This window comes from Sorex araneus, chromosome 2, assembly GCF_027595985.1.
Source record: "Sorex araneus isolate mSorAra2 chromosome 2, mSorAra2.pri, whole genome shotgun sequence".
NCBI lineage: Eukaryota > Metazoa > Chordata > Mammalia > Eulipotyphla > Soricidae > Sorex > Sorex araneus.
This window is the reverse complement of record NC_073303.1, coordinates 232,386,352-232,410,108: the sequence shown is the minus strand read 5'-3', so window position 1 is coordinate 232,410,108 and position 23,757 is coordinate 232,386,352. Positions and strand designations below refer to the sequence as shown.

The 23,757-nt window shown below is 66.5% G+C and overlaps 3 protein-coding genes across 9 annotated transcripts; 2 read left to right on the top strand and 1 right to left on the bottom strand.

The window, feature by feature from the left end:
* Positions 1 to 522: 522 nt before the first annotated feature.
* Positions 523 to 11,046, top strand: ELL (elongation factor for RNA polymerase II). Its single transcript, XM_004616650.2, has 12 exons — positions 523 to 671; positions 5,706 to 5,753; positions 6,307 to 6,428; positions 6,517 to 6,680; positions 6,805 to 7,061; positions 7,163 to 7,287; positions 7,700 to 7,796; positions 8,112 to 8,544; positions 9,141 to 9,213; positions 9,299 to 9,470; positions 9,559 to 9,603; positions 9,701 to 11,046. Exons 1-12 carry the CDS (start codon positions 537 to 539, stop codon positions 9,815 to 9,817), a joined length of 1,788 nt encoding a protein of 595 aa, XP_004616707.1. The 5' UTR covers positions 523 to 536; the 3' UTR covers positions 9,818 to 11,046.
* Positions 11,047 to 11,659: 613 nt separating this feature from the next.
* ISYNA1 (inositol-3-phosphate synthase 1) lies at positions 11,660 to 14,927 on the top strand. 2 transcript variants are annotated; one of them, XM_004616843.2, is made up of 11 exons: positions 11,660 to 11,801; positions 12,259 to 12,391; positions 12,472 to 12,633; positions 12,723 to 12,855; positions 12,973 to 13,166; positions 13,304 to 13,453; positions 13,549 to 13,764; positions 13,885 to 14,049; positions 14,126 to 14,239; positions 14,317 to 14,534; positions 14,691 to 14,927. In XM_004616843.2, exons 2-11 carry the CDS (start codon positions 12,272 to 12,274, stop codon positions 14,869 to 14,871), a joined length of 1,653 nt encoding a protein of 550 aa, XP_004616900.1. In that variant the 5' UTR covers positions 11,660 to 11,801; positions 12,259 to 12,271; the 3' UTR covers positions 14,872 to 14,927. The 2 variants fall into 2 exon arrangements, with proteins under 2 accessions (XP_004616900.1, XP_054983401.1); XM_055127426.1 differs by lacking the exon at positions 11,660 to 11,801 and adding an exon at positions 12,110 to 12,170.
* A 166-nt stretch (positions 14,928 to 15,093) lies between these two features.
* SSBP4 (single stranded DNA binding protein 4) lies at positions 15,094 to 20,135 on the bottom strand. 6 transcript variants are annotated; one of them, XM_004616651.2, is made up of 17 exons: positions 18,893 to 20,125; positions 18,111 to 18,183; positions 17,937 to 17,998; positions 17,785 to 17,869; positions 17,548 to 17,637; positions 17,086 to 17,145; positions 16,941 to 17,007; positions 16,796 to 16,863; positions 16,654 to 16,721; positions 16,462 to 16,507; positions 16,354 to 16,389; positions 16,218 to 16,272; positions 16,073 to 16,137; positions 15,924 to 16,002; positions 15,788 to 15,816; positions 15,549 to 15,656; positions 15,094 to 15,272 (listed from the first exon to the last, which is right to left on the bottom strand). In XM_004616651.2, exons 1-17 carry the CDS (start codon positions 18,949 to 18,951, stop codon positions 15,243 to 15,245), a joined length of 1,080 nt encoding a protein of 359 aa, XP_004616708.1. In that variant the 5' UTR covers positions 18,952 to 20,125; the 3' UTR covers positions 15,094 to 15,242. The 6 variants fall into 6 exon arrangements, with proteins under 6 accessions (XP_004616708.1, XP_054985051.1, XP_054985055.1 ...); XM_055129076.1 differs by having other exon boundaries at positions 16,654 to 16,837; positions 18,893 to 20,131; XM_055129080.1 differs by lacking the exon at positions 17,086 to 17,145 and having other exon boundaries at positions 18,893 to 20,131.
* Positions 20,136 to 23,757: the final 3,622 nt, after the last annotated feature.

The window sequence follows — 23,757 nt, the reverse complement described above, 5'->3', positions numbered from 1 at the left end:
CAAGGGAGGGGGATAGCCAGCCGGCCCTGCCCACCACGTGTTCCGAGAAGGCCACGCCCCCTCCACGCCCTCTGCGGCTCCCAACTGAAACCAAAGACGGAAGTGTTGAAGAAGCCTCCTAAATATTGCGTCACGGCAGCGGCTTGTGGGGCGGGGTCTCTTGCGAGCCCTTCTGAGTCATGAATAATGCATATAGAGACGGGGCTTGGGGGAGGTGGTGCGCGAATAGGGGTCGGAGCTTGAACGCGGAAGCGGTTCTATCCGAGGGCCTCGAATATGAATATGCAGGTTGGAGCGGTCGAGGAGGGGCGTGTTCAGGCGAGCCTTATGAATAAGGATACAGGACGAAGACTACGGACCCAGGTGGGGGCGTGACCAAGTGCCCTATGAATAATGCAGCTTCCAGTGGTGGCGGGTCTGATTGGACGCTGCGGGGGCGGGGCTCGGCCTCTTATGAATAATGCAGTACAGCGGGGGGCGGGGCCAGGGCGCGGGCGCCTGCGCGGCGGGGCGGGGCAGGGCGCGATGGTCGCAAGATGGCGGCGCTGAAGGAGGCTCGGAGCTACGGGCTGTCGTGCGGGCGGGTCAGCGACGGCAGCCGGGTGTCGGTGTTTCACGTGAAGCTCACCGACAGTGCACTGAGAGCCTTCGAGAGCTACCGCGCCTGCCAGGTGAGCCGTCAGGGCTCTGCGGGGCGCGAACTGGCCCGGCGCGCCCCCTCCCCAGCGCCGGGGCCCGGGGCCGCGGGGCCGGACTGTCCGGGCCGGCGGGGCGCCCCACCCATTCGGAACGTCGCGGCCGCGTCCCCGGTGGGCGGCGCGGGAAGGCCGGGGTCGCGTGCGGGCCTGGGGACAGCGTCCGTGCGGGTACCTGGCACCTGCGGGACGGGGTGCCGGGGCCCCCGCCCGCAGCCTCGCGCAGATTCTCAAGAGCCCCCAGCTGAGCTCTGTTTTGGTCCGTGGGGAGTCGGGAGACCCCCAAACTGCCGGTCGTCCTTCTCGCCCAGGTGCCTCGGGAGGTGGGGGCGCCTCATCTTCGGGGGACCTGGGAGAGCCGTGCCGCCTCCCTTCCGGCACCTGGTGGGGGGACACAGATCCAGGAGTCCCCGCGCCTAAGGATTGTGCCCTCGGGAATCTCGCACCTGGGGTCTCAGCCCTCGGGGTCCCCGTGCCTGGGGGCACTGCACTAGGGGCCCCCGCGCCTGGGGGATGTGCCTTCGGGTCCCCGCGCAGGGGCCTCGGTCTCGTGCGCTCCAGCTGGGGACGGGGCAGTGCTTCGGTGCGGGGGGGCCAAGTGCGCTCACGGGCCGGGCCGGCGGGGACACACTCAGGCGGAAGGAATGTCGCGCGCTTGGGTCTCAGCCCGGGGTTGCTTCCCGCCGGGGTCCCCCTTGCCGCGTGCCCGGCCTCAGCGCGTCTGGGGTCACGTCCCTCGCCGTAGTCTTGCCGGCTCCTCCGGGTGCAAAGGGTCCCTCACCTTTCGGGGTGGGAGCAAAGCCGTTCTCCCCTTGCTGGAAGATCCCGCCCCCCCCCCCACCGGGCGCGGGCGAGTGACTCGGGTCGGGGTCTCCCCAGCCTGTGACGGCGGGAGGGGGGCGCGGCTTTGCTCGCAGCGGCTGCGGGCCGCGTGAGTCACGCACGGCCGGGGTGAACTTGGTACCTGGTCAGTGCTGGCCCGCAGCCCGGCGCGTCCTCCCGGAAGGCCCGCCCGCGTCCACCGCGGACACGCGGCTATTTTTAATGCGGGGTGAGGGCTACACCGCAAGGGGGCTGGGTCCCTGTAGAGAGGGCAGAGGGAGCTGCCCACCCTGCCCACCCCCCAGCGTGCAAGTCCTCCCCGCTTACTGGGGGGGGTGGTCAGGGTGCTGACTGGCCAGTTCCGGCCCAGGAGGATCCAGGCCTCAGGGGGCTTTTCGCAGTTCCTCTTCCTGGTTGGGCAGCCAGGGAAGTCCTGAGGCTCCTGGGTGCTCCTGGGGCCAGTGTAGGGAGCACTGAGGGCACCTGTGGGGGGTGCAGGGGATGACAGATTGCCAGGTGCAGCTTGCCCACGTTTTTTATTTTTACTTTCACGAGTCAGCCTGGGGCTCTGGGAGCTGGGATTCAGGCTGTTACTGGAGAGCCTGGTGGCCACCCTGGAGGAGGCTGAGGCAGTGCTGGGGGGTCCTCTGGGACTACACCCAGAGGGGCCTAACCAGGGCCTTGGCTACTCTACCCCTCGCAGGAGAAATGAGCCAGCACCTTTCCCTTGGCAGCCCCCAGGGCTCCCCACCAGCTGAGATTAGGCTGGGACCCCTCCTTTTCCTTTCAGGAATGTGGGGGGTGGGGGAACAGCCCCGGGACCTGTGTCACTCTCAGCCTGGGCCTGACCCCCTTACAGAAAGCACCGGACGGCCTCTGGTGCTCAGGGCTGGGGGTGCCTGGGCTGTGTCGGGAGGGTGAGGTGGCCGTGCTGTGCAGGGCAGGGACGGAGCCTCCATTTAGCCCTTCACCCTCTTCTCTATGCCCTGCCCGCAGGGGCTGGTGTTCGGGATCAGCACGAGGGGACCGTGGGGCGCAGACTCCTAGCGCTGCTGGCGAGGGCAGGCAGCCTTCGAAGGGGGGTGGTACCATTCCTCTGACATGAACCCTGGGACCCCCATGACATGACCCTCCATGACGTGACTCCTCCATGATGTGACTCCCATGACGTGTCCCGCAGCTGTGTGACCCCCCCCCAAACCCGTGACGTGCGTGACCCTCGACTGCGTGTGACCCCTCGTGACACGCCTATTTCCTGCCTACATGCCCATTCCCGCTGTGGGCGGGCGGAGCCCGAGGCTGCTGGGCTGCACACTCAGAACCGGCCTCTGGTGACTCATCCGAGGCCAGAGGTCACCGTCCCCACCGGCTTTGACATCATCCTGGCTGGTGCCATCCCTGGGGAGTCCTGAGAGTCTCTGCTGCCCCTCCCCCCTCTCCCTCCCCCTTTCTCCCCCTGCCCCCCTGCTCCTCCCTCCCTCTGCTCCTCCCCCTGCCCCCCTCCTCCTGCTCCTCTCCCCCACTCCTCCCCGCTCCCCTGCCCTCCACTGACCTCCCTGGCCTCTCCCCCCCACTCCAGGATACCCCTCCCAGTAGTGGTGACCGAGACCTGGCCTCCCATCTGGACCTTTACCATCCCATGTTCAAGCTTTGCAGTGGCTGGAGCCCGGTGGGCCTCGGATGGGAGGTGGGGAGCCCTGTGTCCCGCCTCCAAGGCTGGGCCCTATCCTGCGTGGGGCGTGTCATGGGCTCTGCCCGCTGTGCCCTTTGCAGAGACGCTGCTGTGAGAATTTGCTTCCCAGCGGCTGCAACTGGCCCAGCGCCGCTGCGTGTGGCACCCCGTCATGTCATGGCCTGGACTGCCCTGGCCACTTGAGACGTGGTGGCTGCTGAGTCACCAGGTCAGCCCTGTGGGGAGGGGCTGCAGGACCTGCTCTGGGCTGTCCATCACCATGTGTGTCCTCCTGGGTCTCTGGTTTCTGTCTGTCCTGGGGCCATTGCCAGCGGGTGCCTGCACTCCCTGGCCTGGCCCCATTTCTGCTGTTCCTCTGGTGTCACACTGGGCAGGGCGACCCCCAACCCTGGCTCTGCTGATAGCTGGGGGGGGCCCCTTCTGTGGTGGTCCAGCCTCAGTTTCCCCAGGTTCTCCCGGGGCACCGAGGCAGGGGACAGGGATGGACCTGCCCTGTGTGTGCACCCCCCAGAACTGTGCTCCCCCATCCACTTTCATCCCAGCCGCATCTCTATGCACCTGACTGGCGGTGGGAGGTCATGGGGGTCAGCATGCAGAGCCCTTAGTGCTCTGCCCTGCTGGGGGTCGCACAGCTCCCGGCCTCACCCCATCTCCCTCTGGAACTTCTGGTCTGTTCTTTCTGGGGCCCCTAGTGGGGCTGGGCTCACCACACCCAAGTGTCCTTCCCCCTTCACGGAGGGCGTCTTCCTGGTGCCTGCAGCCTCTTCTCCTCCCCCACAATCTCGAAGAGCTGGGGGTCCCGATGGGGTGCCGGCTGCCCTCCTTGGTGGCCGCACCTCTGCAGCCCCGAGCCCCTTCTCTCCATCCTGCTCTGTGCCAGAGGTGCCCCTGGCTTCCTGCTTGGCACTCCGAGGTCGCACCTGGAACCTGGACAAAGCACCGGCCCCCTCCACCCTTCCCAGTGGGGCCCGGGCTCAGCCTTGCCGTTGCTGCTTGTTGGTGGCCCTTGTGGGGGCTACAAGGCCCTCTTGGGCTGGGGCTTGACTCGAGAATCGTCTGGTAGCAGTGAAGGTGACCGAGGGGTGACACCAGCTAGTGGGCCGGGAACCCAGCCCTATTGTGTGGGCATTTGGGGGACCCCCAGGAGACTGCACCCAGCCTCACCTTGCCCTGGAGCTGCTCGGAGGCAGCTGGGAGGGGGAGTCAGGGCTTCCTTTTTCTTTCCATTTTTAAGAATGATAATTGCTTGGGGGGCTAGAGAGATAGCACAGCGGGTAGGGCACTTGCCTTGCATGTGGCCGACCCAGGTTCGATTCCCAGCATCCCATATGGTCTCCTGAGAACCACCAGGAATAACCCCTGTGCATCGCCAGGTGTGACCCAAAAAAGCAATAATAATAATAATAATAATAATAATTATTATTATTGCTTGGGGAAATTCAGCTTTCCTGTCTGGACCCCAGGTCTCCGTGCTCAGAAGGAGCTGACTAGGGGCCCAGCGGGACTCTCTTACTGGGGATACCAAGCTCAGCACCTGGCTGCCTCGCATGCGTGCCTTCTGGAATTGGGGGCTGTCCCCAGGGAACCATGGCCCCAGGCACGCACCCGAGTGGGGGGGCAGCTGCTAAGGTTTCCAAGTAAACCTTTACTGAGATGGCCCAGGACACGGCCTGCCCGTCCCCTGGCCACCCACTGCTTATGTCATGCTGAGTGGAGCTGCCCATGATGATCCCTCTGTGCCAGTGACCCTGACAGTTCTGGGGGGGAGGGGACTCCTGCTCCCTGGGAGCCAGTGAGACCTTTAGGAATCTTCTTTGGCCAGGGTGTGTCTCTCCCCGATGGGGACCTCATACGGCCATCTGCGTGGGACCGCTCTGAGTTCCTACCCCTGACCAGAAGTGGGCTGTGCCAGGAGGGCTTGCTAGCCCTGGAGGGGCAGCCTGGTTCTGGCTCCCTGGGTCTGGCCTCCATCCGGTCAGCTTACCGGATGGCTGCTGGATTCCCTGGCAGAAGACGTGTGGCTGGAAGGGGCCTCGACCTAGCTTGCAGAAGCCAGGGGGAACCTCGTGGACAGGCTGGAGGAGCGGGATGCCCCCCAGCCTCTCCCCTCTGACCCATCACCCACTGCCCTGTCACATCATCTGTGCTGGAGTCTCCTCCGAGACCCCTCCTAGGGCGCCTGCCCCCCAGTGCACATGAGTGGGTGCTGGCTGGCCCTCCTTCCCATGTTTGAGGGGCCACGGGGCTAAGGGTCACTGCGGGCGCCTCTTCCTCACACCTGCACCTCTGCACCCCACCTGGGTGCTGAGAGGCTCTGATGTTGCTGTCCCCAGTTGCCCCAGGTGGTGAGGGGTGCATACATCCCGCCTGCTCAGGTTCCATGAGTGCAGGAGGGCCATTGGGGTGTTCCTGCTGGTGCCCCAATGCGCTGCAGGCTGTGGCGGGCAGTGGGCTCACACTCGGCCACACCCCCAACAACCCCCTTCGCTCTGCAGGGCACCGCGTCACTGAGACCGTCCATCCAATTTCAAGGAAGCCAGGGGGTGAGTCTGTCTTGGGGTGTCAGTCCTTCCCAGGAACACCCCAACCCCTCCCCCCAATGCTTTTCATTCCCGGCACCCCTTTCCTGCCTTCCTGTTCCCCGGGTCTTGTGGCGCCCTCTAGTGTCCGCGGCTGGCATGCCTAAGGGACTAGTGCTCTGCCAGGCCCTCTGCCAGGGCCCAGCTCTGTCCCCTCTTCCACCTGGTGGACCTTCTGGTCCAAGGGCTTCCGAATAGACACTTCTTTTCCAGAGAAACACAATCTGTGTGTCGTCTCCCCACCCCCCCGCCCCCTGCATCTGCCACAGGTCAGCGGACAGACAGTAAATGAGCACCCACCAGCTGCATTAGAGGCTTCTGCCCCCCCATCATCTCAGAACCCCCAGGAGGGAGTGCCACCCACAGTGGGAGGAGCACTACTCTAGAAAGTTCCGTGCTCTCTGTCATTGTGCCCGTCCCACGTCCCCCTTCCTGTGTGTACCCTGCATGCGGGGTGGGGTCTCTGTGCTGATGGCTCCCAGAAGCGGCGCGTGACGGAAGCCTTGTCCCCGGGCAGCACATCTGCATCCCCCAGCCCAACGGTGCCACCGAGTCGCGCACCTTCTCCTTCTACCTCACCAACGTGGGCCGCGACGGCCCACAGGGCAGCTTCGACTGCATCCAGCAGTACGTGTCCAGGTGAGGCAGCTGTGCTCCGTGTGCACACCCCTCTCCCCCCCCCCCATGCTCCCCGCCGCTGCACTGCTCACACAGGTGCTCTTTTCAGCCATGGGGATGAGCAGCTGGACTGCCTGGGCAGCGTCCAGGACAAGATCACGGTGTGCGCCACTGATGACTCCTACCAGAAGGCGCGGCAGAGCCTAGCACAGGCCGAGGAGGAGACGCGAAGCCGCAGCGCCATCGTCATCAAGCCGGGGGGCCGCTACCTGGGTGAGCACAGGGGCTGGGCCAGGGGCGGCCGGAGCCGAGTGCGGCCAGCAGGTGGCGCCCGCGGCCACTTCCTTGCTGCCCTGGGCTCCGTGTCCTGCCCCGCCTGAACCCTGCATCCTTGCAGGGAAGAGGGTGCAATTCCGGAAGCCGGCGCCTGGGGCCACGGAGGCCGTGCCCTCCCGAAAGCGCGCTACTCCCATCAGCCTGGCGAGCGCCGTGCGGCGGGGCGGGGCGGGCAGCGTGGCACAGAGGCCCTTCCGGGACCGAGTGCTGCACCTGCTGGCCCTGAGGCCCTACCGCAAGGCGGAGCTGCTGCTGCGGCTGCAGAGGGACGGCCTGGCCACCGCCGACAGGGATGCCCTGGACGGCCTCCTACAGCAGGTGCAGCTCCCCTACACCCCCCAGCCCCTCCAACTGCCCCTGAGCGCCAGGCTGGGGATGGACGCCTGCGTGGTGCCCCAGTGACCCCTCTGGTCCGGCAGCTGGCCAACGTGGATGCCCGGGACGGCGCGTGCACCCTTAAGGACAGTGTCTACAGGGATGTGCAGCGTGACTGGCCCGGCTACTCGGAGGGTGACCAGCAACTGCTGAAGCGCGTGCTGGTCAGGTAGGACCTTGGGGTCACAGGCAGTGGGGTGGGGTGGGAAGCATCCCACTAGATCGAGGAGGGAGGCCCTGGCACCTTCCCCAGGTTCACCTCCCCTCAGGTGGGCACTGCAGGTCCTGCCCTGCCTGGTCCACTCTGTGCAGTGAGTCAGCCCTGGCTCGGCCGGCTTGGGGTACATGTTTGTCTGAAGCCTCTGAGAGCCGCTGCTGTACAGTTAGAGGCCAGCCTCCCCCTTCATGCAACCTTGAGTGTCGCTGTGCTGCACAGCCCCCTGGATGGGCCTCTAGGGGGTGCCGAAGTGGCCCGTGGGGTATCATGTGTCCTGCTGGGCCATGGCAGTGGGCAGTGGCAGGCCGGGAGGCTCTGGGGGCTGTGTGGCCACACCCACCCACCCACCCGCTTGGCCCCACAGGAAGCTGCTGCAGCCGCAAGGGGCCGGAGCGCTCTCTGGAGAGTCTGCCAGCACCAGCCCTTCAGGGGAGCATGACTGCTCAGCCTCACCCCTGCAGGTAGGAGCAGGGCAGGGCATGGCGGGGTCTCTGTGCTGAGGCTGGCTCTCAGTGGGGAGCAGCAGGTTGGGGACACCGTGGGGAACCCCTGCTCTCCCCTCTCCGTTCTCAGCGGCCCCACCCCTGTTTGGGGGCCAGGAAGTCCGGTGACCACTGTCTGGTGTTTGAGCCACCAACCACCTCTGCCCTGGGGAGCCGGGCTGCTGAGGCTGGCTGTCGGCTCCGGGCGCCCCCCTGTGGCAGGCACGGGCTCGGCGGGTGGGTTCTGAGCCTGGGGCTGCCTGGCTCCCCTGAGAGATTGTCCACTTGGACCAGAAACGGCCGCCACCGCCTCCCGACTTCATCGACCCCCTGGCCCCCAAGAAGCCCCGGATCTCACACTTCACCCAGAGAACCCAGCCCATCGCCAACGGGAAGCTGAGTGTACCCCACAGCCGGGAGGCCCTGCTGCCCACCCCAGGCCCGCTGGCCGCCATGGACACCCCCCTGCCCCCACGGCTGGAGCCCCCGCGCGCCCACGACCCCCTGGCTGATGTCAGCAATGACCTGGGCCACAGTGGTCGGGACTGTGAGCGGCGGGAAGTGGCCGGTCCGGCCCCATCAGCGCCCCCGACCTGTGCGTCACCCAGCCGCCCACTCGGGCCTGCACGCAGCAAGGCCAAGAAGCGATCCAAGAAGCACAGGCTCAGGGAGCGGGCGGAGGCCCAGCCCCACACCCAGCCGCCGGCCCTGGCGCCCGACGCCCCGGGTGGGTGCTGCAGGGGCGGGGCCTGGGAGCCGGGGGTTCCTTGGGGTGGGGCAGCACACCAGCACGGAGGTCCTGCATGGCTGCTGAGAACTGGGCACAGGACACCGACCCTAGGCGCCGTGCTGGACTCCCATACAGGCCACCCAGCGTGTGTGGAGCTGCTGCCTCAAGGGTGGGCAGGTGGCAGCTAGGGGTTGCCCCTCTGCCCACCCACCACACTTAACAGGTGGAGGGGGCTGTACTGGGGCCCTGTGACCCCCACCCGAGTGCCTGCATCTGCCCAGAGAGGCCTTTCCCAGGACTGGTCTACAGGGGGCGCCGAGCTCTGGAGACACAGGTCTGAGGTCTCCAGGGTAGATGGGCCCATGTGTTCGGTGCCCATGGGTGGGGTGGGGGTGACTTTTGGGTGTGCTCCAGGCAGAGCCCTGCAGCTGGATCAGGCGGCTGGCAGGCACCCCACAGCTATGGCCTGTGCTGTAAGGCCAAGGCTGGGCTTTGGTGGGCTCTGGCGTGGATGACCCTGTGTTCCCAGGTCCAAGAGGGCACTTCCACAGGCCCCACCCTCGGGACTCACCACCCGTGCTCCCTCTCTCCAGGGCTCAACGGGACCTGCAGCAGCTCCAGTGTCCCTACCCCCACGTCCACCTCGGAGACCCCCGACTACCTGCTGTGAGTGCCCGGCCCCACCCCGCTGCTCCCTGGGTCTGTCCAGCCTCCCCTGGACTGGCCCTGAGCCCCAGCCGCTGTCCCCCAGGAAGTACGCGCCCATCGTGAGCTCTGAGCAGCGACAGAGCTACAAGAATGACTTCAACGCCGAGTACACAGAGTACCGGGGCCTGCACGCCCGAATCGAGCTTGTCACGAGGCGCTTCACGCAGCTTGACGCACAGCTAAGGCAACTCACGCAGGGCTCCACTGAGTACGAGGTGCGGCCCTCCTGCCGGCCCTCCCCCACATTGTCCAGGGTCATGGGTTATCGGGGCATTGTTCTCTATTCTTCTTTGTTCCCTGCAGACCACCCGGGGCCAGATCTTGCAGGAGTATCGCAAGATCAAGAAGGTGAGACCTGCCCCCAGCTGGTACCCCAGGGGACAGGGGGCTGCGCTGGGATGTCCCCCTGGGAGGTGGCCCTGGCCCTGACCTGACCCCCCTGCAGACCAACACCAACTACAGCCAGGAGAAGCGGCGCTGCGAGTACCTGCACAGCAAGCTGGCACACATCAAACGCCTCATCGCCGAGTACGACCAGCGGCAGCTGCACGCCTGGCCCTAGCCCCGGCCCCGGCCCGCAGTGCACAGCGGGCGGGACCCGCGGGATGCCCTGCCAGAAGAAACAGGCAGGCACGTTCCTCGGAGCCGGCCCGGACCCTGCCGAGAGCAGGTGGTGCAGCTGGCCACCCCCGCCGGCCTCACCCTGCTGGGCCCCTGCTAGCTGCCCCCGGCTCCTCCCCTTCATAGACTCGCCCCTTCTCAACCCGGCCTGCGAGCCTCCCTCTATTTTTGTACGGAAGAGATGCCCCTTTTTTAACATCCTCCCCGGACGCCTGCACCCTTGCAGTGAGAGATGGCGCCCACCTCCCCCGGCCTGGACGGGGGCGCTGGCCAGGGGGCTGGGCGGCTGGACCTCCGGGCTATTTCGGTGCCCCAGCTGGCACCGAGGCGGCTGCCCGGCTGCTATTCTGGGCGCCCCACTGCCAGCTGCTGCCGTCGCCGCTACACCGCTGCTGCTCGTGGGCCGTACGCGTGGCCGAGGCCTTGCTGTACGCACTCAGGGAGGGCCGGCCCGGACCAGCTCACGGACACCCCAATGCTGCTTAGTCGCTGTGCCTAGTCTTAGATGCCGCTGGTCGGGGTGGCGCATGTGCAGGGGTGCGCATGCGCGAGCACTGCTGGCCGTGGCCGGTCGGGCCTGGCGCCCGCGTGTCCCCACGCACCGGGCCGAGGTCTGGGTCGCGTTCAGGGCCACATTCGTGGCTGAGGAGACAAGTTGGGGGAGCGGAAGTGCCCAGAGAGCTGCTGTTTTTCCTCTGCCGCGGGGGGTGTCCCCCCCCAAGAGCTTCCCAAAGAGTTGAGGCACCCCAGCCGCCCACCGTGTGCGCGGAGCGGGCTGGGCTGGCCTCTCCCTCCCCAGACGCGGGAAATGCAGGCAATGGATCCGTGACGTTTCAGAGTACTGCGTGTTTCAGACTGTCGGAGCCCGCCCCAGCTCCCCGTGCTGCCGGCTGGGGTTTTCGTCCTCCAAAGGAATCCCGAGGCCGGAGCGGGAGCAGGGGTGGGGGGTGGGGTCTCTGCCGGGCCTCCCCGGCCCCTCGGGCTGTGGAGAGAAACTTTGAGCCATGGAGTTGGTGTTTACAGGAACTTTTCACTTTTGCCAAAATGTTACAATTGAAAAGCAGCCGGACTTCAATCCCTGATATTTTCTTACCAGAGCCAGTGTCCTTTTTGTATGTGGAACCGGCCAATGCTGACTTTTCAACCCACAATAAATGTCCCCGAACCAGTTGCGCCCCCACTGTGTGTGTTTGTTGCATTGGGGCAGGGTCCGAGGGGACCCATGGAGCTGTCAGACCAGGGGTCTCCGTCTCTTCCCCCTAACCCCCACAGCACCCTGGGGCCAACCAGCCCCGGGTCCCCTCATTCCAGGTCAGAGTCCGACCTCCAAGGACAAGCGGGGGTGGGCGGTGGTGACTTGAGGAAGCAGCAGCAAGAATCAGACCAGGATTAAGGGGTCCAGGGGTCAGGGCTGCGGCCCTGGGAGGCAGTCGGGCAGCTGCAGGCCTCCACCCCGCCCCCACATGGTATTGCGGCTCAGAACTGACCTCCCGCGGTGGCTCCATGGTCCAGGCCACCCCCCATCTTCTCAGCCCAGAGCTTCAGACCCACCCTGCCCTGCCACCCCCTCTCCTGCCCCCCCGACCGTGTCCTGTGGGGAGCCCCTCCCAAAGTCCTGAGCTGCCCCTGCATCTCGTGGCTGTCACACGCCTCCCCGCAACCACCTCCAGGGCCCACACCCGCCGCCAGCCCCGCAGGCCGCCACGTTCCCCTCTCCACCTTCTGCGCCTGCTCCAGCCTGGAAACTTTCCAGCCCGAGGGAGGCAGCTTGTTTTGGAAAGTTCCTGGGGGATCCGCCCCCGCGCCCTCCCGCGGATTCCCACGCTCTTATCTCCAAGGCACTGCTCCGCAGCACCCCCGAGCCGGGAAGACTCGTGCGCCCCCTCCTCCCAGCCCAGCCCTGCAAGCCAGTTCGGAGGTCCCAGGTGGGGAACTCGAGGCCCGCACGCGCGAACCCAGGAACCAAGGGTTGGCGGGACTGTGGAAGCCGCAGGGACGGGGGTGCAGGTGGGGGATGGGGGTGCGGGCTGGCTGCTTTGGAGTCTCGGTTCCGCCCTCGGCCCCAGTTGCCCCCGTTTCGCCTTGAGCTTGGGATTCGCACTCCCTCGCACAAAGGACAAGTGAGGCAGGATGGGGTGGGGCGCCTCGGACCCGAGTCCAAGGCCAGCGCGCCACTCCCTTCCCCAGCGCGGACGGGCGGGCAGGGGGGCGGGGCGGGGGCGGGGCCGCGGCCCTTTTCTTGGCTGCCGCGCGCCCGCCGCCCTGACGCCCTCGCTCGCAGCCGCTTGGTGCCGGTGAGTGCGGAGCGCGGGCGCGGGCTGCGGGCTGCCGGACCCCTAGTCTCCGGGGTCCTGCTCACCTCCCGCTCTTCCGCGCCCACAGCTAGTCCGCCACGATGCAGGCCGCCGCTCACTTCGTGGTGGACAGCCCGGACGTGGTGTACGGCCCCGAGGCCATCGAGGCCCAGTATGACTACCGGACTACCAGCGTCCGCCAGGAGGGTGGCGTCCTCAAGGTGAGGGGGCAGGAGATGGACCCGCGCCGGGACCGGCCCGCGGGGGGCTCCGCCTGGCTTACTGCACTGTCCGTCCGCAGGTGCGCCCCACGTCCACGCGGTTCTCCTTCCGGACCGTCCGGCAGGTGCCCCGGCTTGGAGTCATGCTGGTAGGCTGGGGCGGGAACAACGGCTCCACGCTTACCGCCGCCGTGCTGGCCAACCGACTGCGCCTGTCCTGGCCCACGCGCAGCGGCAGCAAGGTGGGAACGGCCGGACGTGGGGGAGGGGACGAGCGGCCCCTGGGAGCGGCCCCTGCCAGCGCTCACCCAGGCCGCGTGCCTGTCCCCAGGAGGCCAACTACTACGGCTCGCTGACGCAGGCGGGCACGGTCAGCCTGGGCCTGGACGCCGAGGGCCGCGAGGTGTTCGTGCCCCTAAGCACCGTGCTGCCCATGGTGGCTCCCAACGATCTCCAGTTCGACGGTGTGCGGGGGCCCCGGGCCGGGGTGGGGGGCGGCGGCGGCGGGAGGAGGGGTGGGGAAGGTGGTGCCAACCCTCCCCCACGCCGGGATCCGAGCCGGGCCTCGGGATCGCCCCCAGGCTGGGACATCTCGTCGCTGAACCTGGCCGAGGCCATGCGCCGCGCACAGGTGCTGGACTGGGGGCTGCAGGAGCAGCTGTGGGCGCACATGGAGACGCTGCGCCCCCGGCCCTCCGTCTACATTCCGGAGTTCATCGCTGCCAACCAGTGCGCGCGCGCCGACAACATCATCCCCGGCACCCGCGCCGAGCAGGTGCCCGCACCCCCCTGTGGCCCCCACGCGATCCCCGCCCCCAGGGTCCTGGCCCCACTGGACATTTGGGGGCGTGAGCAGCCCGGACTCCCACATATAGGAGGTTGTGTCCAACTTCACCCCTTCCCCGCCCCCAGCTGGAGCAGATTCGCAGGGATATCCGAGACTTCCGGTCCAAGGCCGGCCTGGACAAGGTCATCGTGATGTGGACGGCCAACACGGAGCGCTTCTGCGAAGTGGTCTCGGGCCTCAACGACACAGCCGAGAACCTGCTCCGCACTATCCAGGTAGGCACCGTGCCCGGGGTGGGGGCGTGCAGCCTGTCTGTGGGGGGCGGGGGGTGCCTGGTTTCGCGGGCTGACGCTCACCGACCCGCCCACAGCTGGGCCTGGAGGTGTCACCCTCCACATTGTTCGCCGTGGCCAGCATCCTCGAGGGCTGCGCCTTCCTCAACGGGTCCCCGCAGAACACGCTGGTGCCCGGTGCGCTCGAGCTGGCCAGTCAGCACCGGGTCTTCGTGGGCGGGGACGACTTCAAGTCAGGTCAGACCAAGGTCAAGTCTGTGCTGGTGGACTTCCTGATTGGCTCGGGCCTCAAGGTTCGGGGGGGGGACCCGGAGGGCGAGTGGGGTGGGGTGGGGGCCTCACTTCCCAGGGGTCCCAACCGAACGAGGGTCAGGAACTACAGCTGCTGTTGCTTCGGCCCTGTGCCCCTCTAGACTATGTCCATTGTGAGCTACAACCACCTGGGCAACAACGACGGGCGCAACCTGTCGGCGCCGCCTCAGTTCCGCTCCAAGGAGGTGTCCAAGAGCAGCGTCGTGGACGACATGGTGCACAGCAACCCGGTCCTCTACGCGCCAGGCGAGGAGCCTGACCACTGCGTGCGTGGGGCGGGGCCTTGGAGGGGCGGGGCCTGAGGGTGGGCGGGGCTCTGTGTGACGCACCCCGCCCCTGCAGGTGGTTATCAAGTACGTGCCTTACGTGGGTGACAGCAAGCGCGCTCTGGATGAGTACACGTCGGAGCTGATGCTGGGCGGCACCAACACGCTGGTGCTGCACAACACATGCGAGGTGGTGGGGGCACGGCGGGGCAGAGAGGGGGCAGGGGGGTGGGCAGCCGGGCCTGCTCTCTGACCCTCGCCGCGCAGGACTCGCTGCTGGCCGCGCCCATCATGCTGGACCTGGTGCTGCTGACCGAGCTGTGCCAGCGCGTGAGCTTCTTCACGGACAGCGACCCTGAGCCTCAGGGCTTCCACCCGGTGCTGTCTCTGCTCGCCTTCCTCTTCAAGGCGCCCCTGGTGCCACCTGGCAGCCCAGTGGTCAACGCGCTCTTCCGCCAGCGCAGCTGCATTGAGAACATTATCCGGTGGGTGTGGCCGCCCTCCTTGGGGTTCGGGCGGGTCTTGGGGCCCATACAGGGCCCGAGAGATCTCCACGGGCACAGGCTTTGCATGCGGGAAGCCTTGGATCCGCTCCCTGCACGGCCCGGGACGACCCCAAAACTGAAGGCCGACTTCCACAGGGCCTGCGTGGGGCTCCCGCCGCAGAACCACATGCTCTTGGAGCACAAAATGGAGCGCCCGGCCGCCTTTGCGCATGCTCTGGTGGAAGATGACGCCCACCTGCTGCCTGTCAAGAAGGAAGTGGCCGCAGACCCCAACGGGCTCCCGCAGGACATGGTGCCCAAGACAACCACCAACTGACGTCCTGGCTCTGCATCCCCCTCTCCCAGACACCCCAATAAAGCCAGTGTCTCTGATTCCCTGTGTCCAACCCCTGCCCCCTACGTCCAGTTCCATTGCTCCACTATTCCACCCCTCCAAAACACCTTTAAAACACGGAGACCAGATACCAAAAACCAAAGTAAACATTTATTGTCAGAGCTCCCCGTGGCCGGGCACGGGTTACCATGGTGCCCTCCCCACCCAGCCCCAACAGGGCCCCCGCCCGTCCCCCACCGGGCTGCAGGGCTGCAGGCCCGGTCCAGAGCATTTAGTGCTTCGCCAGCTGAAAGCATATCCATGCGCTGACTCCCTGCAGCCTGTGACTGGGCAGGGCCGCTGGGCAGTGCCCTTCACACACTAACGGTCATGCCAGGAGAGAGCTGCAGAGACCAGGGCAGCGGCTCAGCTCGGGTCTCGCCAGGGGCTCACCCTGTCCCGCCCAGAGGAAGGGGAGAGAAGAGATGGGGAAGGAGGCGCTCGGGTCCCGGGATTGGGGGTAGAGCCGTGAAAGGAGGGTTGGAGAGGGGGGAGAGAGAGGTGGGCATGGACGCCCCCACAACCTGACCAGATGCGGTCATGGTCTTGCTCTGCCCCCGCCCACGCCGCCCCTCAGGGGGCCTGCCCGCCTCCGCCATGGGGAGTCCACAATCACTTACGCTTTCACTAGGGAATGAATGCAGGAAGGTCCCAGCGGGTGCCATCTCGCCATCATCCCGCGGGGTGCCCAGGGCATTGCTCAGGCCCGCCACCGAGCCCAGGGAGTTCTGGCGGGGGGGGGGGGGTGGGTGACGCCGAGTGCTCCGCTAGCAACCGCTGGACCCCGCCCCCAGGTCTCTCCTCGCCCAGGCGCTGATCCCGCCTCCTAATGCTGATCCCGGCCTGCTGAGCCACTCACCTTGGGCAGCCCATCCATGTCACCGGATCCTGCAGACAGACAAAGACGGATGCACTAATAGCGAGCCGAATAGCGAGCCGAGATTGCCGCGCCTACGCCCACGTCCCCCTGACGCCGCCCTGGGGCGGCCACTCACCCAGGGATCCGTTGGCGTGGTGAGCCTCCAGGGCGCTCAGCGCCATCAGGGGGTCCTCAGGGGCCGGCCCAAGTGGAAACTGAGGGCAGAGGGCAGGTGGGACTCGGCTGCTGCGCCCTGCACCCCCCTCCCCGTGTCCCGGAACTCACGTTAGCCCTGCTGGCGCTCACGGGGTTCATGACGGTGTACGTGTTCTCACTGGATGCGCTGGAGTCTGCAGGGCGCACGCATGTGGGGCGCAGGGTCGGCACCTCTCCCCTCACCCCAGCAAACCCCTTCAGGCCCCCCTAGTACCTCCAGGGCTGGGCAGGATGGGTGTTCCCGAGGGCCTGCCTGCTCCTGGGGGTCCCTGTGGGGAGGGAGGCAGGTGAACCAAATAGACCCTGTCAGAGCCCTCAGCCCCCCACTCACTTTGGGCCCCACCACTCACAGTGTAGCTGCCAGGGGAAGACGATGGGTAGGGGGCCTGGGGAGAGTCGGCTGTGAGTATTCAGTACCCAACCCACTAGCGGCCCCCCACCCCCACCCCCAGACTCACCGAGTTGTCCCCCGGGCTGGTCCAGGGGCCTCGGCCCACTGGGCTCCTGAAAGAGACGAGGTTGGAGTCTGGCGCCCACCTCCTCCACTCCCATCAGCTGGGGATGGATCAGGGTCAGGCACCGAGGGACCCCAGCCCCCATATAACGGCCTCAGTTTCCCCACAGCAAAACAGTTGAAACCCCGGACTCACATGCTCGAGGGGGGCAGGGCCGGGCCGCTGACGGCATGGGGGGGTGGCCGCAAGCCCCCGCCATAGCTCTGTGAAGGTGAAAAGGGCATGACAGGGGCCAAAAGGAGGGAGCCCAGCCCCCCACTCCCTGGCCTGCCCTTACCTGCGGCCCAAGGCCAGCCATGGCCCGGGGTGGAGGCACTCTCTGCATGGGGCCCAGGCCGGGGTGCCCTAGGCAGTGAAGGACTGGGGTTTCTTACTGGGGCCACCCCAAAGGAGAGGCACGGCGACAGGATTGGGCCACTCACCCTGAGCGCGAGAGGGGTCCATGGAACTGGGGAGGAGGGGCTGAGGACCTGGGAGGCCCACAGGAGGCTGCAGAGGGGGTGTGTGGACACTGAGCAGGCAGTCCTTGTCCCCCCAACACTGGCCCCTCCCGTGTCCAGCTCTCACCTGACTCGGCATCCGCAGGGTGGGCCAGGGGCCCCCTGGGAACCGCGAGGACATGAAGGGCTGCAAGAGGTGGGCCAGGGTCAGCACACCTCTGCCCGCTCCCCAAGACTCCCCAGGGACTCTCCCTCACCCCAAAAGGCATGTGTGTGTGCCTGGGGGGCCGGGTCCCATGTGGCTTAACCGGGCCTGGAGCCCCGTAAGCGGGGCACTGGGGTCAGTGTAGCTGGGAGTTAGGGGCTTCTGGCTGGACAATGGCCAAGGAAGCTCCTTCTCCCTGAGCCCCAGAGGCTGGGTGAGGGATTCTGGGTTGGTGTGGCGGCACCCCTGCCTGGGAGAACCCCGCCTGGTGGAAGCCAGCATTTGCAGAGAGAGCAGATGCAGAACAAGATGCTGCCTAGTGCCCGCCCCCCTGCGCCCCAACACTGGCACCCCGTCTGCAAACAAATATCTTGAGTTTTGTACCTGGAAGAAGCCAGGGGCCAAGGGTCCGGCTGCCATCACATCCCCAGGGACCAAGCCCCCCACCATAGGCTTAGGGCCCGCTGCAGGGCTCTGTGGAGGGGTGGAGGGAAGCCAGGTCAGGACTTGGGTGGGGGGCTTCACACTGAGGGACCCTCTCCCCACCCTCACAGCCTGTGTAAATGACACACGGCTCCCAGACGCACCCCAGCTGCAGTCTGCAGTGACCCCTGCACTCACAAAGTCGGGAAACGCCTTGGGCTCACTCGAGGGCGCGCAGGCCTCCCGGCAGTCGGGCGCCATGCAGTACAGGTCCCAAAACACGCTGTGGGCAGCAGGGGGTCGGTGGGGTCGCCGCGCCCACCCCCCAGCCCACCTGGCCCCCAACCTACCACCACCAGGAGTGCAGGAACCCCGGGGGTTCCCCCAGCATGATGTTCTTCTCCCACCGGATCTGCAGCCGAGAGAGAAGCAGCGCTCAGGGGGGACCTGCCCGAACCCTAGCCACAGCACAAGGGGCAGGGGGAGCCCTCAGGCTCCAGGACAAGGGGGGGGCGCTGCCTTACCTCGGAGAGGAAAGTCTGTGCTGATTTCTGGGCCCCCATGTGCAGCAAGTACTCATACACATACAGCGCCAGCCTGTGGGAAGCCACACCTCAGGGGGTGCCGGGCCCCATATCCACATCCCTACCAGGGGCACCCTTGGCCTGGAGGCCCTGTCCAGAGAGGGGGCCCAGGATCCCCGGACTGAGAGGTATGGGGTCCCCAGTAGCATCCAGGACCACAGGCCTCCAAGGAGGACCCTCTGGCAGCTCTGCCTCCTCCTGGAACTAGCCCAGGACCCCCAGCACCTTCCTGGGCGCCTGCCTTCCCAGGAGGACCCCGAGCTTTGTGCTAGGCAGGCGCACTGGATCTGGAGGAGGGACCCGGCCCTCCACCTGATGGGGACATGGAGGGCCGCTCATCCCGCAGCAGGCAGACAAGTCCTCTTGCGGGGGTGGCACCGGCGCCCCCCACCACGCAGGTTCCCCTTCCTTTTCTCAAGCTCTCCCGGACACAGGATGTGGGGAGCTGGGGTACCCGTGGGGCCAGTCCAGAAAACTTCCCTGGAATCTGCGGGAGGCCCTGCGGCCACGCCCCCGCGACCCTGAGGCCCATCCTCCGGTCTCGGACACGCAAATCTGGAGACCTCCGGAGCCCCCGCGCCAGTAAGGTCCAGGGCGCTCTCGCGTCCCCGCGCTCCTCCCGGCCCAGTGCGCCCGGCACACCTCGTGCCACACGGGGCGCGCGCTCCCACACCCCCCCGCGCACATCTCGTGCCACCTGGCCGCGCGCCCCTTGGACTCACTTCTCGCGGGCCTGGCTGTCTGAGGGCACAGCCGACCCTTTGCTCCCCTTGGCGTACATGTTGTGCCGGCCGGCCCGGTCCCACCTGTCAGGCGGCGCGGCGGGTCGCGCAGGCCGTCGCCATGGCTACCCCGTGTCCCCTGGCCTCAGCACCCCGAGCCCCGCGCCGCCGCGCTGGGCATCGTCCGCGCGCAGGAGCTCCCGACGGCCGCGGCGGCGGTTCTGGCGGCCCCGGCGGCTCCACCTTTGGGACTCCGGCTGCAGGTCGGGTTTTCTGGGCTTTTTCCTGCACGCAGCTGTTCCGGGAAGCGCGCGCTCCTCTCCCGCCGCGCGCGCCCCCTCCACTCTTAAAGGGGCCGTGGCGGGCGATCGGGTGGGTCTCGCCGCGCACGCGCAGCGAATCGTCCGCGGGTCGAGCCAGCCCACCGTGGGATCCCGGAAAGACGCTCCGCACGCTGTCCTGGAACCAGTCGTTGGCCCGTCCCACGACGGGTGGCCGCACGCAGGCCCCAGCGTACAGAGCACGTGAACCCGCGCTGTGCAATGTCCACCACTAGAAGCCCAGGGTTTCCCCGGGCGCTTTGCACGGCTCCCGGGGCGCTCCCACGTGGGCACACGCTCGATCCGGACACAGCCTCGGATCCCGCAGACACAGCAGCCTCCTGGAGGCCGCATAGACTACAGAAACCAGGAGCCACGCGACGCATGCCCGCGGGGCAGTAAGAGGGGTCGGGTTAGTGGGCAGTTTCGTGCTCGCAACGCCTGGCAGCCTCTGGTGCCCGCTTCAAACGGGGCGTGCCTCACGTTTCAGGGTCCCGGGGCAGGAGGCAGATGCCAGCACTGTCCCTCCCCCTTCTTCCCGCAGGTTTCCTGCCCCGTCTTTTCCCCAGGTGTGCAGAGGAGTTGGACTTGACATGACGCGCACGGAATTCCTGGGACTGGAGCGCCGAGCCTGGCTGCGACCGTTAGCGACGCGCTCGCCGTTACCTATGCACGACTGTGCGCGTGCGCACGTGTGGCGCTGGCGCCGAGCGCGCAACCCCAGAATTGGTCTGCGGGCGAGGGGCCCAGTCCCGGGTGCCTCAGGTGCTCCAGGACCCCGTGTAGTGCGTGTGCACCCCCGTCCGCTGCCAGCGCTCCTGAGCCCCCAGGGCGTCATCCCCCTGCACTCCCGCAAAGAAGGCGGCCCCAACCCCGCCTCCATTAAGACAAACCCGCCAGGGAGTTGGGCCCCCCTTCCCACTTCCTGTCCAGCCGTCCCCTCCCCTTCCCCCGCTTCCTCTCCCGCCAGCGCTGCACGCTTCCGACGGACTTGGAGTGCTTAGGGGGTCCCCGCAGCAGGCGCCCACTCTCTCGGGGCAGAGAGAGTGAAGGGGCGGCACTTGTGAGCCCCGCGGCGGGCTCACAACTGGATGCCGTGACGCGTCAGGCTGGTGGCACCCGGGGTCAGTGGGGACAGCGGCACGGGCAGCCAAGGCCAGCCCCGTGCGGCCCGGCGGGAACGCGGTTCTCATGGCAACAGGCTCGGCGCCAGCGAAGGGCGCCCCAGACGCCTCTGCGCCCCCCGCGGCGTCCAGGAGAGGCTGCCGCACGTGGCGAGGCCGGAGGGTGGAGGCGCCGTCCTGAGCGTTATGGGAGCCGCGGCTCGGCAGCGTTCGGGGCTGCTCTCCCGGGCAGGATGGAAGGGACAGCACCCCACCCTGCCTCCCAGCCCGCGAAGCAGCGCCCAGGAGGCTGCCCGCAGGAGGAGCGTGCCTGACCCCAGCCGCCCCCTTCGCGCGTCTCCTTGGGAACTTGACAGCTTCTGTCTCCTCTGGGAGCCCACGAGTCCCTCCTCCAGCCCCCGCCGCTTCCTCCGCCTCCTTCCCCTTTGTTTTCGCCCCTGCCGTCCTCCCTTCCCTGCCGCTCTTCCCGTCATGCGCCTCCCCTCCCCTCCCACCCTGCCTGGACTTGGGCGGGGGTGGGGAGAGCTACGCGACCCGCAGGCTGGCGAGGGCCCCGGGGCCGGCCGGCCGCTCTCTGCGGCGGTAATTCCGCCCTGCCGCTTTCTAAGGTGGCGCCAGGACAAGCCTGGGAGGGGGTTGAGCCCAGGAGCGGGGCTTGAGGGACTATTCCCCAAATAGCAATGCGCCCCGGGGCCCAGCGGTGCGGGGGCGGGGGGGGGCTGGCGGTGTGGTGTGGCTGCCCTGTGGTCATTTGAGCGGGGTCTCACCGGCCCGGGATTCCCCCCTCCAGAGGCGCCCCGAGCCGCCCTGCCTTCTGCACCTTCCAGCCCACAAATCAAACCCTACCCCTGCATGTTACTGTTGAGGAAACAGGCTCAGAGGGGCATCGGATCTCCCACTCGGCACCCGCTTGTAACCTAGGTCCTCACCCTGGCAGTGGAAGGCATTTCACGGGAACTTCAGACCTGGAGATGCGATGGAAGGGCCGAGCTGCAGAAAAGTTTCTGGGAAGTTCTCCAAATGGGTCTCCAGCCTGGGAGCAGATTGCCAGGACTGTGGGGGCCAGCCAGGGGAATGAACAAGCAGCTGATTCTGCTGGGGGCCCCTCGGACACTGCCATCCCCAGAGCTCTTGGGCCCCATTCATTCCTGTGGGCAGTACCGGGAAGGGCCTTCCTTCATTTTGGGGGACCCCTTGGGTTACTGTCCGCCCATGGAGTGGATCCTCACACAGGCTGATGTGGGCTGGGGTGGGTGTTCATGCGCTGCAGCTCTGCATGCAGCCGGCGCTCAGCAACACGGGCGGCTGATGCCTGGGGTCCCCGACATCAGTGCCCCACTGTATGGGGCGGTTGCCATACAAGGCCAAAACAGCTCCCCTGCGCTCGCTGGCTGGGGGCAGGGTGAGGGGGCTCCCCACAGGCACCCGGGCTTGCCATCCGCAGGAAAGGCCGCACGGTGGCAGCAGAGTGCCGCCTGCTGAAGCGGCAGTGGGGAGGGGGCGTCTGGAGCTCCCCAGTAACTGTTGGCTGCTCTCGACTTTGCTCCGGTAGCCAAGTCAGAAACCAAGTGTGCACCTGGGCCCTGGGCCGGAGCGATAGGACAGCCTTGCAGCGGCTGACCCAGGATGGATCCTCAGCATCCCAGTAGGGTCCCCGGAACACCGCCTGGAGTGATTCCCGAGTGCAGAACCCCTGAGCATCACGGGGTGTGCCTCCCCCAGATTAAGAAACCTAAGTATGTACTGGCATGTGTCCACATAGGAGGTTTTCACAGCAAATAAAAATTTGAAACTGGAAAGAGTAATGCTGGCACTGCCAGGAGTCAGCCATGAACACGGCTGGTCCCCAGACAAACAGACCAGCATTGCCACTTCGGGAGGAGACTCAGCGTTGACTCCTGCACATTCATCTTCCCAGGCCACTCCCTGCGGGCCCCTCAGTCCCACAGGACACAGAGGTTCTACCTTCGCACTGTGATATCTCATTGTCCTGCTCACTTCCGAGAACACCAGGACTGGAACAACCACGTCCCAAACATGGGGGACAGTGTGGGGCGACGGCTGCGACAGAAGAACAGAGTGCCTGGTGCTGCAAATCATACCACAACCAGCCCTAGCGCTGGACTCCAGGACCAAAGTCTCCCCAAATCCACAGCACCCCCAGAACTCATTGTCCTGGGCCCTGTCCTCAGCTCACATGCCTCGCTGCTTCCTCTTTCCCCATTTCCTCCTTTCCTCAGATCTGGGGCTCAGGGGCTCTGCCTACCATCCCCATTCCGTCCTGCCAGCCATGCCAGCCACACCCCTGGGCCTCATGCTGGTCATGGGCGACTTCATTAAAAGGGTCACTGGGGGCTGGAGCGATAGCACAGCGGGTAGGGCATTTGCCTTGCACGCGGCCGACCCGGATTCGATTTCCAGCATCCCATATGGTCCCCCAGCACTGCCAGGAGTAATTCCTGAGTGCAGAGCCAGGAGTAACCCCTGTGCACTGCTGGGTGTGACCCAAAAAGCAAAAGAAATAAAAAAATAAAATAAAAGGGTCATTGGCTATCGCATTAATTCAGACCCTAGAATGAGAGAAGCCTCCCTCTGACAACACCCCCTCCCAGACATAATACCCTCCACACCCCCCCACTGGTTCTTCCTGCCCCTTCCAGTGCCCTGCTGACCTGCACGCTCCCACCGAACCTTGCAGTTTGGAACATGGCCCCGTGCCTGAGCTGAGCTGCTCACACGGCCCACAGCCCCCACGCCTCTGAGCAGGCGCCCCACACCCTGCCTCCCTGTGCAGGAAGCTGTCAGCGCCTTCCTTCTCGCAAGCTCTGGGTCATTTCCAGTTGCCCATTTGCCAGGAATTCCCCCTCTGTGAGGCTTGGGGTTGGCCCTCTGCTGCTGGCCCCCAGGGGTCCACCCTGCAAGGCCCTGGGCTTGGTTCCTCCTTAGTCAACTCACAGTTGCCGTTTTGCAAACATGCAAATATGGGGGAACCCCATGATGGGGTTGCTGAGTCAGTGGGCAACGACCTTCGCAAGCTAGGGGACTGTGCCCGCGCCTTCTATGGGGGTGCACCCAGCAACGGAGGAGGGGGTGCCTGTAGGCGGGGGAGGGGACAGGTTTCTGGACACTCGCCCACTTTGCAGATGTGGATGGACACAGAGCTACAGCAGACCCAGGCCCACAGTGAATAGAGGGGTCGAGGACCTGAACCTCGTGGCCTTGTACCTGGCTGCCCCCTCGCCCCCCCGCCACTTGCTCACTGCCCTTCCTACTCACACTTACAGCTCCTCCTCCAGATCCCAGATTGGAGGGGGCAGGGTGCCGCGTCCCCATATCTGGGCATCTATCTGGGTCTATGGCAGGGCTGAGGAACTTGGAGAGCCCATGGCAGGTTTTAGGAATTGTCAGCGTACTCCTACCC